At 35.2% G+C, this 14,043-nt stretch overlaps 1 protein-coding gene across 1 annotated transcript; it reads right to left on the bottom strand.

Moving 5' to 3' along the window:
• Nucleotides 1-2,596: 2,596 nt before the first annotated feature.
• casp3b (caspase 3, apoptosis-related cysteine peptidase b) lies at nt 2,597-12,322 on the bottom strand. Its single transcript, XM_067393365.1, has 7 exons — nt 12,038-12,322; nt 11,097-11,163; nt 8,303-8,448; nt 8,105-8,233; nt 7,857-8,032; nt 3,607-3,721; nt 2,597-3,523 (listed from the first exon to the last, which is right to left on the bottom strand). Exons 2-7 carry the CDS (start codon nt 11,156-11,158, stop codon nt 3,294-3,296), a joined length of 858 nt encoding a protein of 285 aa, XP_067249466.1. The 5' UTR covers nt 11,159-11,163; nt 12,038-12,322; the 3' UTR covers nt 2,597-3,293.
• Between the last annotated feature and the right edge of the window lie 1,721 nt (nt 12,323-14,043).

Raw genomic sequence — 14,043 nt, 5'->3', positions numbered from 1 at the left:
TTACTTTACAAGGAAAGTTCATATTATATTGATCATGAATATTATATATATATATATTGCGAGAAAATACAATTCACTGTCTTGTTGGGTTTTTTATTGTATGTTGTTATTATTTTTATTAACATCACTGACATCTTATTGGTTTATATATTCCCTGATACATATTTGATTGAGTGTATATCGCAATACTACATGTAAAACAAACAAGTTCACATTTACTGGACGCTACAGAGAGCTCAACCCAAGCGACGTCTTCGGACCTACTAAATATTCATAATCTGAGCCTTTGCCATAGTAGTTTTTGAACTGGTCTGCTCATTGGCTGCAGGCTGAAATACGAAAGTCGATTTCATTTTCACTTCCTCGTTGTTTCGTTATTGCTTCTTAAAGGCGAAGCAGGCAGAAAAGAAACTTAAGCTGCAACGTGTAGATATGATACACTTTAGTGCTGGTTGTGTGTGAATGGAAAATTGCCAAATGTTTCATGTTTCTGAGAGTTCAGCTGTGATATTTAGGCTATTATATCATATATTTACATGCATATGTCGTGTATTGCTGTATTCAACATTGCATTCATCTTTTGTTTTTGTTTTTTTGTTTTTATTAAGTGCACTACTGAATTATACAAAGGTTATTAGATCAGCCCAACACTGAAGCTGGAATGAGATTTGCAGAAAATCTTGAACGCTAGAGATGAGGCAATGCAAGTTGTTAGTTAAAGGCATAACTGTGCAATTCTATCCCCATAGTGTCTGTCCACACACACACACACACACACACACACACACACTGAGTCTCATATCTTATCTTTGCTGCCAAGCCCTGCGACTCCCAGCGCATGATGCAACACACCAACTCTAACAACACAAACCACAATTAAATAATACATTGGACTCACATTCTTTATTAGAGTGTTATAATTGCAAAAGGCATTTCTAAAAGCAATTTTCTTTTCTTAAATCATCCGGGTTTTCCCCCTGCATGTATTTTTGAATTAAACAAACACAAAAAGGAAACAGCTTGACGGGGAGTTGAGAAACAAGACTGAAACAGAAATAAGGTAAGGTTTCAGGGAGTTGTTCTGCTTTCTGTAGCATTTCTCAGGAACACACCTTGTTTTTAAACACTCAGCTGATCTTAGAACAGAGCGCCACCCAGTGGTTAAGACTGCAGTTTGGAGAGGAGTTACGTCAATAACAAAACAAGCTACCTGCTGTAAAGTGAGAATGTTTTCAAACATAATGATAGAAAATAGTTGTGAAATATTTGTACAATTTAAAATTTCTTGTTTTCTATGTGAATATATAGAAAAGTGTAATTTATTCCTGTGATCAAAGCTGAATTTTCAGCATCATTACTCCAGTCTTCAGTGTCACATGATCCCATTCTGATATGATGATTTGCTGCTCAAGAAACATTTATGATTATTATCAATGTTGAAAACAGTTGTGTACAATTTCTTTTCAGGATTATTTGATGAATAGAAAGTTCGAAAGAACATTTATCTGAAATAAAAAGCTCTTGTAACATTATCACTACTATTCATAAGTTTGGGGTCAGTAAGAGTTTTTTTTTTTTTTTTTTTAAAGAAATTCAAGAAATTAATACTTTTATTCAGCAAGGATGCATTAAATTGATCAAAAGTGACAGTAAAGACATTTATAATGTTGCACAAGCTTTCTATTTCAAATAAATGCTGTTCTTTTGAACTTTTTATTTATCAAATAATGATGAAAAATAATCTGTATCATTGTTTCCATAAAGATATGAAGCAGCAGAACTGTTTTCAATATTGATAATAATCATAAATGTTTCTTGAGCAGCAAATCATCATATCAGAATGATTTCTGAAGGATCATGTGACACTGAAGACTGGAGTAATGATGCTGAAAATTCAGCTTTGATCACTGGATATAAATTGCATTTTAAAATATATTCAAAAAGAAAACTTATTTTAAATTGTAAAAATTATTTCACAGTATTACTGTTTTTGCTGTATTTTGGATCAAATAAATAAAGCCTTGGTGAGCAGAAGAGACTTAAAATATATATATAATTAAACATAACTGAATCAATATTTGGTGTAACTACCTTTTGCTTTTAAAACAGCATTTTTTGAGTTACACTTTCACGTAAGGTTGTTGTGCATCTTGGAAATGTTGCTGCAGTTTTTCTAGATTTAGACATTGTATACCCTACCTTTCAAAAGCTGTTTTTTAAAGCTACACTTATGTTCAGTTTTTACCTTTTGGCTGCATTAAATAATTTAAACTGCTGCATTTTGATCAACATTCATGGATTAAATAGATTTATTTATTTTTATATTCTGCTCACCAAGGCTGTATTTGTTTAATCAAAACAGTAATACTGTGAAATATTTTTACAATTTAAAATAGTTGTTTTCTATGTGAATATATAGTAAAGTGTAATTTATTCCTGTGATCAAAGCTGAATTTTCATTTTTCATTACTCCAGTCTTCAGTGTCACATGATCCTTCAGAAATCATTCTGATATGATTTGATGCTCAAGAAACATTTATGATTATATATATATATATATATATATATATATATATATATACAGACACACACACACACACAATAGCCCTTTTTCTTGTTTTTATATTTCTCTTGTCTTCAGTATTTGCTCAACTCAAAGCTAATTACACACAAATTAAATACCAAAGTAAAATGTTTATTTATCATAATAAAACTGTGCAAATGTTTACATTTAGATCAGAATTGTGAATTCGTGCTTTAATGCAACTTTCATAGACTCAAGGCAAACATTCAGGTGAAGCTCAAATGATGACAGACTAAATGTGCATATAAAGATAAGAAAGAGCTGTCATTCAAAACCAGCACTGTAAACATGTCACACACCACAACAAAAAGACTAGTGATTTCAAATACTCATGATTAGATAATAGTACATTAAAACCCAGTGTTTCCCTTAAATTCCCATCATGTCCCTTTATCCAGTTTTGAAAGTAGTCTGTCACTAAATACTTTAAATTGCAACATAAAAATGATTTAAAAAAATGTTTTTATCCCATTGCAACATAATCAATAAAATAAACATGAATTAGGTAGCACTTTTTTACAGTCCTGTTCCCCATGCACATACCATGTACTTATTATAGTAATTACAATAACTAGGTACTAATCCTGAACCTACACCTAAACCAAACCTTAACCCATGTAGTTACCTTATATTACCCAGTGCTTTCTTAGGTAAGTTCATTGTAAGTACATGTATGTTCACATACTGTAAAATAAAGTGCATCAATTAATTATTTATGGAAATAGAGTTCTTTGGTCAGCATAGATACAATACATGGTATCTGTTTCATGCCACCAAACCCTGGCAGATTGGAGGAGGATTCGAAATCCAGCGCCACCTTGTGGTTGGTACGTGTCATGATCTGCATGATCTCCAGTTGTTTGCTGTATTTTGACAGCATCTCACAGAGTGAAGTGATGAACCAGGAACCATGAGCGACGTTCCTCCAGGAGTAATATCCTGAAGACAGACAGAAAACTAACGGGTTAGGGCAAATGCATTTGGTTCTGTGAGTAAATTCCATTGAGGAAGACATTAGATACCTGGTGCAGTGGAGTACGCATACAGGAAATCTGCCTCCACAGGAATTCTCATTGTTTCTCCATCACTTTCACCATCTGTCTCAATGCCAGAGTCCAGATCTGAGCCTCGGCAAGCCTGGAGACACACACACAGGTCAACACAGCCGTGAAAGAGCAACTAAAGCTACACTCTTAAAGAACACTTATTATGCCCCATTAAAAAGTCTTGATGTTGTTTTTGTGCTCTACTAGAACAAGTTTTCATGCTTGAATGTTGATTATTTTCCTCATATTCTCCATTTCCTAATTTTCCTCTATAAAGCCCCTCCTTCTAAAAAGCACAATGTTCTCTGATTGGTCAGCTGGATCAGTGTGTTGTGATTGGTCATTTGGGAAATGTCCCGCCCCTTACCATAACCTCCAGTTTCAACACACTACTAACTAACTCAACCAGGCCCCGCCCCTTTATTCTGCATATGCCTTGGGCGGAAATTATTTAAATGTCCCAAAAGAACATAAAAAAAAAAAACATTTTCATTATTTATAAAATAAAATATGTAAAATTGTAAAATAATATATTTTTAGTTTCTATGAATTTTATCATATCTCACCAAACAGAATTATATAAAACACATTTTCATTGCTTGAAATAAAATAAACATTCAATGAAATAAAATATAAAACAAACAAACATATTTTCAGCTAATTCATTTTCAATTAGTTTAACTTGAAGTACTATATAAAAAACTAAATAAACAACAACTAATAAAAATTTTCCTCTTTTTTATGACATCCTACATATCCTTCTTTTTTTTAATATGTTTTCATGGCATCTGTCTGTATATTGTTCACTTTGATATATGTTCCTGGTATGCAGTGGCGGAGCCAGGATTTTTTCACAGGGGTGGCCAGGCAGGGGCCAGCAACCAGTCCGGGGTGGCACAGAAATATTCATTATTTCAACATAAAAATGAGTCTGACTATAATGTACTGGACTGTGCCTACAACACAACTGAATACAGTTTGTACTTAATTGTAATTGAGATAGTGAATTAGATCACGGAATGCTGAGTGAATTTTACCTTCTTTTTTTCTTTTTTTTTTCTTGCAGGCATATTAATAAATTGGTTCACACTTTAGCTAAATTTCAACTTGTTCAGTCAGTTCTGGTTCTCAAATAATTGCAACAAATAATTGCAAAAAAAAGGGTTCTCTTTTGAATTCCCATTTGCTGATGCGGAAGCAGAGGTCAACAGCACATAAATGCCAGAATATAAAATTCATTATTTTATGCAGTTTAATTTGATACATGTTTGTACTTTATAAATTAACAAAATTAGCATCTTCTAGTACAAATGCAGTTCTCACATTTATTTATGCATTAAAAAATACATATCAGCTTGTGCCTTATATTGTGATCTCACATACCAGAATATTTTAGTCCAGAGACATGACGCATATATATATATATATATATATATATATATCAAATAGGCCTACTTACTGTACATTCATGCAGTTTTAACGCAGCTTTAAATCGCCTTTTTGGTTATTTCATGACTTAATAGACGACAGAACTACGACGTTGCATTTATAGTGAGTAATATACAGCACGCCATATTTGCGCGTGATTGAAAAGTGCGTGGTCTTGCAACCCAGTTGAGAAACATTTCCGTAAGCTATATATGTTCGCTGTTCTGCTAAAGCTCATTCGGCACCTGTATCATTTCCGCGCGCGTTTGACTTGCGCCTGGCGCTGAGGTGAAGTTGGAGTGCGCGTCTGAAAAGTCTCCCGTTTTTTGTGATCTCTAAAGACAGTACTGCGTTTAAATAAACGCAATTCTTGTCAACAAAGAAGTAGACAGAAACAGCAGTTGTGAGTGGGGTGGCCAACGGGGTGGCCAGGCTTAGCCCAAGGGTGGCCACGGCCACCCCTGGCCACCCCCTGGCTCCGCCCCTGCTGGTATGGGAAATTACATTTAAAAAAAATTTGATTAAAAAAAAAAAAAACAATAGAGAAAAACTATAGAAACATATTTAAAAAATAATAATAAAAATGACAAAAACAACAAAATTACTAACACTTTAACTAAAATTAAAGCGTTAGTTCACCCAAAAATGAAAATAATGTCATTTATTACTCTCCCTCATGTCGTTCCACACCCGTAAGACCTTCGAAACACAAACTAAGATATTTTTGTTGAAATCCGATGGCTCAGTGAGGCCTGCATAGCCAGCAATGACATTTTCTCTCTCAAGATCCATTAATGTACTAAAAACATATTTAAATCAGTTCATGTGAGTACAGTGGTTCAATATTAATATTATAAAGCGATGAGAATATTTTTGGTGCGCCAAAAAAACAAAATAACGACTTATATAGTGATGACCGATTTTTACTGCTCAGGAAGCTTCGTAGCGTTATGAATCTTTTGTGTCGAATCATGATTCAGATCGCGTGTGAAAACGGCCAAACTGCTGAAATCACGTGACTTTGGCGCTCCGAACCGCTGATTCGACACACTGATTCATAACGCTCCGAAGCTTCCTGAAGCAGTGTTTTGAAATCGGCCATCACTAAATAAGTTGTTATTTTGTTTTTTTGGCGCACCAAAAATATTCTCATCGCTTTATAATATTAATATTGAACCACTGTACTCACATGAACTGATTTAAATATGTTTTTAGTACATTAACGGATCTTGAGAGAGGAAATGTCATTGCTGGCTATGCAGGCCTCACTGAGCCATCGGATTTCAACAAAAATATCTTAGTTTGTGTTCTGAAGATTAACGAAGGTCTTACGGTTGTGGAACGACATGAGGGTGAGTAATTAATGACATTTTTTTCATTTTTGGGTGAACTAACCCTTTAAAGTGAAAAAAGAAAGTATAAAAAATTCAAAATATTAACAAAACTAAAATAGTATATCAACTAGAAAGTAAAGTTCAAACTTTTATGTTGGCTTGACAAAGCCGTATGAAAGTTTGAAAGTTTTATAAGCTTTAAATTTAGTGAAGTGGAAAGACAGAAAGAAAGAAAGAAAGAAAGAAAGAAAGAAAGAAAGAAAGAAAGAAAGAAAGAAAGAAAGAAAGAAAGAAAGAAAGACATTGTTAACATTAACATGTGTTAGCACATTGCTAACATGAATTAGCATGTTGGTAGAATGTTTTAACATGTTGCTAGCATTAGTTATCATGTTGGTAGCAAATTTTAACACTGCTAGCATAAATTAGCAAGTTTTTGCACACTGTTAGCATAAATTGGTATAGTTTGTTAACATGAATTAGCATGATGCTAACATGTTTTAACATATTGCTAGCATTAATTGGGACGTTTGCCAACATGTTTTAACAAATCGATAGCATGATTTTGCATTTTAAACATGTTTCTAACAAGAACTAGCATTTTGTTAGCATGTTTTACCATGTTGATAGCATGATTTAACATGTTGCTATCATGAATTAACATGTTTAAACCATTTGCTAACATGAACTGGCATTTTTAAAGACATTGTTAACATGAATTAACATTGCTGGTATGAATTAACATGTTTTAACATGTTGCTAGCATGAATTAGCATTTTGCTAGCATGAATTAGCATTTTGTTAACATGAATTAGCATGTTGTTAACATGTTTTAACATGTTTTTAACATGAATTACCATTTTGCTAGCATGATTTAACATTTGTTAGTATGTTTAACATGTTGCTAACATGATTTATCATGGTTTTTTTTTGTTTTTCTATGATTTAACATTTTGATAGCATGAATTACCATGTTGAAAACATGTTGATAGCATTATTTAGCTATCATGACTTAACATGTTTAAACCATTGCTAACATGAATTTTCATTTTTTAACACATTGCTAACACAAATTAACATTGCTAGTATGAATTAGCATGTTTTAGGATGTTGTTAATGCTTGTTAGCATATTTAACATGTTGTTATTATTTTTTAACATGTTGCTAACATAAATTAGCATTTATTGCTAATATGATTTAGCATGTTTTTACCTTTATCTATGATTTACCATGTTGCTAGCATGATTTAGCCTTTATTAGCATGTTTTAACATTTTGCTAACATGAATTTGCATGTTGTTAGCATGATTTAGCACATTACTAGCATGTCCTAAGCTAATAGCTAGGCATTGTTAGTGATAGGTGCCTAAATGGATGAAGCTTTTGACCCCCTCAATGAAACTGTTTGGGACTTTTCGTAGTTTTGATGCATCTTAATGCATGTTATCTATTATGTGACGCTCACCTGAATGAAGAAAAGTTTGGGTTTTCCCACCAGTGAAGTGCAGTGATCTCCTCTGAAGAGCGCGAACAGTCTCTTCAGCTCTATACAGTCATCTGTGCCAAAAATCTTTCCATCGTCTCCATGACTCAACAACACGCACACAAACATGGCCGACTGACTGTGATCCTCCTTAGACACTGAAGACGGAAGATTTGAGTTTATGACGGACCCATTCAATTACTGTAATCAGTAACTGCTGCAAAACGTACCTTTAGTCAACAAATCCTTCATCTGTGAGACAGTTTGATCATTGCTAATCTTAACTTTGAAGCCCAGCTTTGAGAAGGTCTCCATCACATTCTTTACATCCTGGTCTGTCCCGTTACGAACTCCCATTCCTGTTCAAAAGAGAGTAATGTGAGCACAAACGCCTGAACTAAACCGCTGAACCCGTCTGTGTTAATTACCTGTACTTCTGTGGAAATTCTTGTTGTTGATGACGACACACTGTCCCACACTGCTGTAGTTCATGTTGTAATGAAACACATCTGAACGTGGTTTGGCATCTACATGATCGACTCCGGCATCTACTTGAACGACTCCTTCATCAGTCCTGCGAGAACAAAGACTTTTATGATTCATTGGGGAAATTATTGACAGTCGTTTCAGGAAGTGGTGATTTAGAAACTGGTTAGTTAGAAGAAACTTTCATCAACTTCACAATGCTAAGTTAAAAGTTGTCATGAAAAGGAAGTTGCTTTTGTCTATACTTCCCTATTGTGTCATATTTCAGAGTGAAACGGCTTCACAAACAAGAACAAATGTAGGGCAGGGCTTGATTTTGTCTGTCGGAAATTGATGGATGGTTGTGGTTTGCTATTGGTGGAGAGAATAGAAGAAGATATTCTGATTCAAGATTACGAGGAACGTGAAATTAAAACAACGATATGCACAAATAATTAATTTTTAATAAGAGTTTACTGGCGCGAGGGCGGGGCAACCTGTCACGCACATGAGATCCACCAATAGCAAACCACAACCATCCAATCAATTCCCCACAGACAAAATCAAGCCCCGCCCTACATTTGTTCTTGTTCGTGAAGCCGTTTCCCACGGATATAAGACACAATAGGGAAAAAATAAGTGTTTTTCAACAGAAAACCAAGAAAGTACACCATGGGTTCAAATGCACTAGAAGTGGTATCTAAATACATTTTTTAAATACAGAGACAGCATATTAAAAGCTGTGATGGAATTTTTTAATTAATCATTTTCTTCGCGGGAATAACATTTATATGCTTTTGAAGCCTAAATGTCTCAAAAACTTGTCAGGACCAAAGTCAGTGCGTGTCTGAATCATGTCTTAATATAAGAAAAGTGGAAATGAAACTTAGAGAAAGCTAGATAACCATCTAAATATAACAGCCCCATGATATTGAGTAACCAATTAACACATGATTTGGGCAGATCTTGCTTTACTTAGTAACAGAAGGGTTTGACGTGAAGAACCAATCACATTGCAGAATGCTTTGCCATGCTCCTATCCTATATAAACTGTTGTATGTGCTTTGCTGCTGGGATTCTCTGTGATTGATACGAGGTGATTAACCATGATTAAAGCATATTCTAAGGCACAGTCTGGAGTCTGTCTGGTTATTGCTGCGCAGCAAGTTAAAGAACACTCAACCGACGTCGATTAGGAGATGCGCTAGAGTATTCATTATTTAAGCGTCGATTAGGAGACGACCCAGGTAAACTTAAGTCAGGTGCATAGAGGAAAATCTACCACAAAGCACATTTTAGTTCATATGTCATGGTGTCTCAAAATAGCACAGTTGAGTACACTTAGATGTTCTTAAGAAGACTTTTGAGTATATTAAGTACAAAATTAGTGCACGAAAATAAAGCACTTTAAGTACATTATAGAAATGTACTTTTTTTCACCTGGGTGTGACTGAAAACTATGAATAGCATATATGTGTGTTTGTGTGTATTTTCTTTGAAATACGAGTCATTTTTTCCCACATTTTTTCATTTGAAGATGCAATATGTACGATTTTCTGTATGCTAGAGGTCGCTAAAAGCCTATTCAAAACAAAGGCGTAGCTTGATGACGCCAAGTTTTAGAGCGGAATCTTGGGATATGTGGTCTTCACTTCATAGGTGGTGGAAAATAATTGGGATTGGACTCGGGAAGAAATCATGTTCATGGATGTGATTATTAAGGTTACTGTAGTGTGAAGCAGAGCAGGAGCGAGTGTTGTGGAGCTGAACGAGGAGCTGGAGCGATTGATCAACACACGCCTCACGAGCAGTGGGACTTTTATTATGACACAGTCGCCGGCGCCGCTGCCGCTTTTCCGGTCATGAGTATGAGGTAACACAGCTCTGTTTATCATATTAGATACATTTGAGAGTGTTGAAAATGATGTTATAACGTTACTCTGTGCGTTCGCTCGGCGGCTGCTGTGAGACACTGTTACACACTGCAGTAAGATAGATCCATTTTACAATATCAGATTAAATGCTGGATGATTGTGTTGATAAATGGCATGCAATTAATTTAAAAACGTATTGTATGATGGAGAAAATGCTGTATTACTGTTACTAAAAATAAATCTGCATCTGATTATGCTATGTTAGCTACTTCACAAAATAGTGTTTTTCTCTGAGGTAAAGCATGGTACTCGCAAAAAAAAATCAAGAAAATTTGATTTAAACTATAAGACTAAACATGTTGAGCTATATAACAATAATTAGTTTTCTGTCTATAAATATATCAAAACAGTTGTTCCCTTGTCTATTAAAACATGTAAATATTAAAGCGTCTTTGGTATTTCCATGGTTTCTACAAAATAAACCGTAAACCGAGGGTAACGCGGGTATGACGCCATTGACAGGCGACTCCTCACACGTCCCGGAGCCTTGGTTAAAATTGTAATTTTATCACGATTTACAAATAGTTGCAAACATTTGGGATATTGTAAGTACTCAAGTGAACAAAATATATAACACTGACCTAGTGGTTTTTGGATATTTTACTGCAAAAATCTTACATATTACACCTTTAAATATATTAATTTTGTTCCTTTTGCAGACCTTCTGTGCTTATATGCACTACTCAAATGATTATTTGTAATATTAACATTTTTAATGATTTTGTCAGTGAATCCTTAATCAATAATGGCTTGTTTTTATCTATGACAGTTTCTTGTAATTATATGTTTGTCATGAATCAACTTCCATCAAAATCTCACATACTTTTGTGCATTCACTTGTCTGGCGTCCACAGAATCTTCACCTACAGGTTTTCTGTCCGACATGGTCACTGAAGGAACACAAAAGAAACAGAAAATAATGCTTTACATTTCCAGCAATCTTTATAAATGTTCTAGAGGTATTACTTATTAAGCATTCTGTATGTCACACTGACACATTCTCCTGCAAAGAAATACATGGCGTAATGTCTATTTATGGGTAAGTTACTATAAGTGTTTCTTTGTAAATGTTGTGTCATAGTAGTCGACATCCTGCTTTATTTCCCTTTTCTTTTATTTTGTCATATTAAAGCCACAAGCACATTTTTTTCCCACTGTATGGAGTCTCATAATGATGATTTTTACATCTAACTGCTGATGTTACCATGACTATTAATAAAAATGTTTTCAATTGTGTCAAAAACAATTGGTTTCAAAGACTATTCATAAAAAACTCATCCTTTATAACAACAGGTTTGGCAAGTTCCCTTAAAATGCCAAAGCTTCTTTCTAGATTTAGATAATTGTGAAACCATATAATCACAAATATCTGGATTTTACAGACATTTCACAGCTTGATAACAGGCTGGCTGAGTCACAGTGAGATTATTGCAAGAAAAGTGCAATAACTCAGAAAGTAGGTCAGTCAGGTTCTCTTTATTGCTCTTGACAGCACATTATGAAAGATGTTTAATGTTGTTCTTCTACTTATAAATTATAAGTTTTAGTCTTTTTTACTGCCTCAGCCACCTGAAAATAAAGTTACTAATCAGAATTTCCAAAAAAAACTCTTCTCTTTAGTCACATTCGTGTTACCGAAATCCTTCTGTCATGAAAAACACTCCAAAACTTTTTTTAAAAGTAATTTTCGGTCAGATCAGTAAAAAAGCAAAGGTAAAGACGCACTTAAGATGATCAGAAATGAGAATAAAGTAAAGAACTTACAGGTAAGCTGTCAGATGTACTTTCCTTCTGAAAGAGAAAATGAAATCGAGGTAGTTTTATAACGAGGTTGTTGTTTTAACTAGTCATGGTTTAAACCAAAAGCAGAGAGGAGGCGCGGTTTCCAATCCTACTACGAAAAGTTTTAGGTCGTGAATATTGATCAGTTATTGTTTTTTTTTTTTTTTTTAAATCCTTCCAATAATGAAAACCTACTCATAAATATTCAATAAATTCCGCATACGTTGCGTTTTATGAATATATGTACCAATTCCGTGAGAGTGTCGCTCCACCCACATGCCATCGTCAACGTCTGAAATTTCACGCATGCGCACTAACATTACACATCAGGATGATTAGCCTAATTTTCATAAAAACATTAAATATTTTTTTAGTGTATGTATTTATACAATAGTGGTCATGTCTTGCCTAGGAAAGTTGACATATTCAGCCTTTATTCAAATATAATTAAAATGTGACTGAAGATTCTGTACTTTTTAGAGTTGGTTGTTTTATTTGTGATAATAATACAATTAAACAAGCCATTAAACATGTTCTATCCCTCCATTCCCTTTATTTACTATCTGGATATTTTGCCCACTATATGTATGTATATTGGAGAGAGTGTGTATATATATATTATACACTGATCAGTCATTATGAGCACTGACAGGTGAAGTGAAAAACACTGGTCATCTCTTCATCACGGCATCTGTTAGTGGGTGGATATATTAGGCAGCAAGTGAACATTTTGTCCTCAAAGTTGATGTTAGAAGCAGAAAAATGGGCGAGCGTAAGGATTTGAGCGAGTTTGACAAGGACCAAATTGTGACGGCTAGACGACTGGATCAGAGCATCTCCAAAACTGCAGCTCTTGTGGGTGTTCCCGGTCTGCAGTGGTCAGTATCTATCAAAAGTGCTCCAAGAACCGGAGACAGGGTCATGGGCGGCCGAGACCCCTGTCCACCGCCGAAAGAGCCAACAGTGGACACGTGAGCATCAGAACTGGACCACGGAGCAATGGAAGAAGGTGGCCTGGTCTGATGAATCACGTGGATGTCTGGGTGCGTGTGCGTCGCTTACCTGAGGAACACACGGCACCAGGATGCACTATGGGAAGAAGGCAAGCCGGCAGAGGCAGTGTGATGCTTTGGACAATGTTCTGCTGGGAAACCTTGAGTCCTGCCATCCATGTGGATGTTACTTTGACACGTACCACCTACCTAAGCATTGCTGCAAACCATCTACGCCCTTTCATGGAAACGGTATTTCCTGGTGGCCTCTTTCAGCAGGACAATGCTCCTGACACAAAGCAGGAATGGTTTGAGGAGCACAACAACGAGTTTGAGGTGTTGACTTGGCCTCCAAATTCCCCAGATCTCAATCCAATGGAGCATCTGTGGGATGTGCTGAACAAACAAGTCCGATCCATGGAGGCTCCACCTCACAGCTTCCAGGACTTAAAGGATCTGCTGCTAACATCTTGGTGTCAGATGTCAGTCTGACTGGTCAGGGCTGTTTTGGCAGCAAAAGGGCGACCAACACAATGTTAGGAAGGTGCTCATAATGTTACACCTCTCCCTCTCCAACACTGCATCATATAATGGGCAAACAACAAAGTAAATTCATTAGTGACTCTCTGATTAATGGAGATAATGGTTAATCACTATGAACAGCTTGCTGTCGGGACTGTTTGCTCACAACTGGAGGAAAACCTCTGACACAGAAACGTGCAACGTCATTATTAGAATGGAAAAAAAGGAGTTGAAGAGCTTCATTTCAAACTAAACTAAACCTAAACACATTTACACATGCATGACCTGCTGATCGAGGTCACTGATAAATGTCATAGATAAGAAATTATACATATCAAACACTTTAAAGGATATAAATAAAGGTAGCTGTCACATATGATACAAATTTTGAACAAACCGCACTAACGAAACAAAGAGTAAACTTACAGACAAACCTATATAAAGTTGTAATCTTTAATGGTATCCAGTCCAGCA

Source organism: Chanodichthys erythropterus, chromosome 1 (assembly GCF_024489055.1).
Source record: "Chanodichthys erythropterus isolate Z2021 chromosome 1, ASM2448905v1, whole genome shotgun sequence".
Lineage (NCBI taxonomy): Eukaryota > Metazoa > Chordata > Actinopteri > Cypriniformes > Xenocyprididae > Chanodichthys > Chanodichthys erythropterus.
Note: the sequence above shows the minus strand (reverse complement) of the source record. Positions and strands in the feature narration are given on the sequence as shown.

Coding starts and splice junctions, on each gene's coding strand:
- casp3b (XM_067393365.1), bottom strand. CDS start 11,158: ATGTCGGACAGAAAACCTGTAGGTGAAGATTCTGTGGACGCCAGACAA. Junction 3,722..7,856: donor CCAAACTTTTCTTCATTCAG/GTGAGCGTCACA, acceptor GTGTGTCTCCAG/GCTTGCCGAGGCTCAGATCT. Junction 3,524..3,606: donor TGCGTACTCCACTGCACCAG/GTATCTAATGTC, acceptor GTCTGTCTTCAG/GATATTACTCCTGGAGGAAC.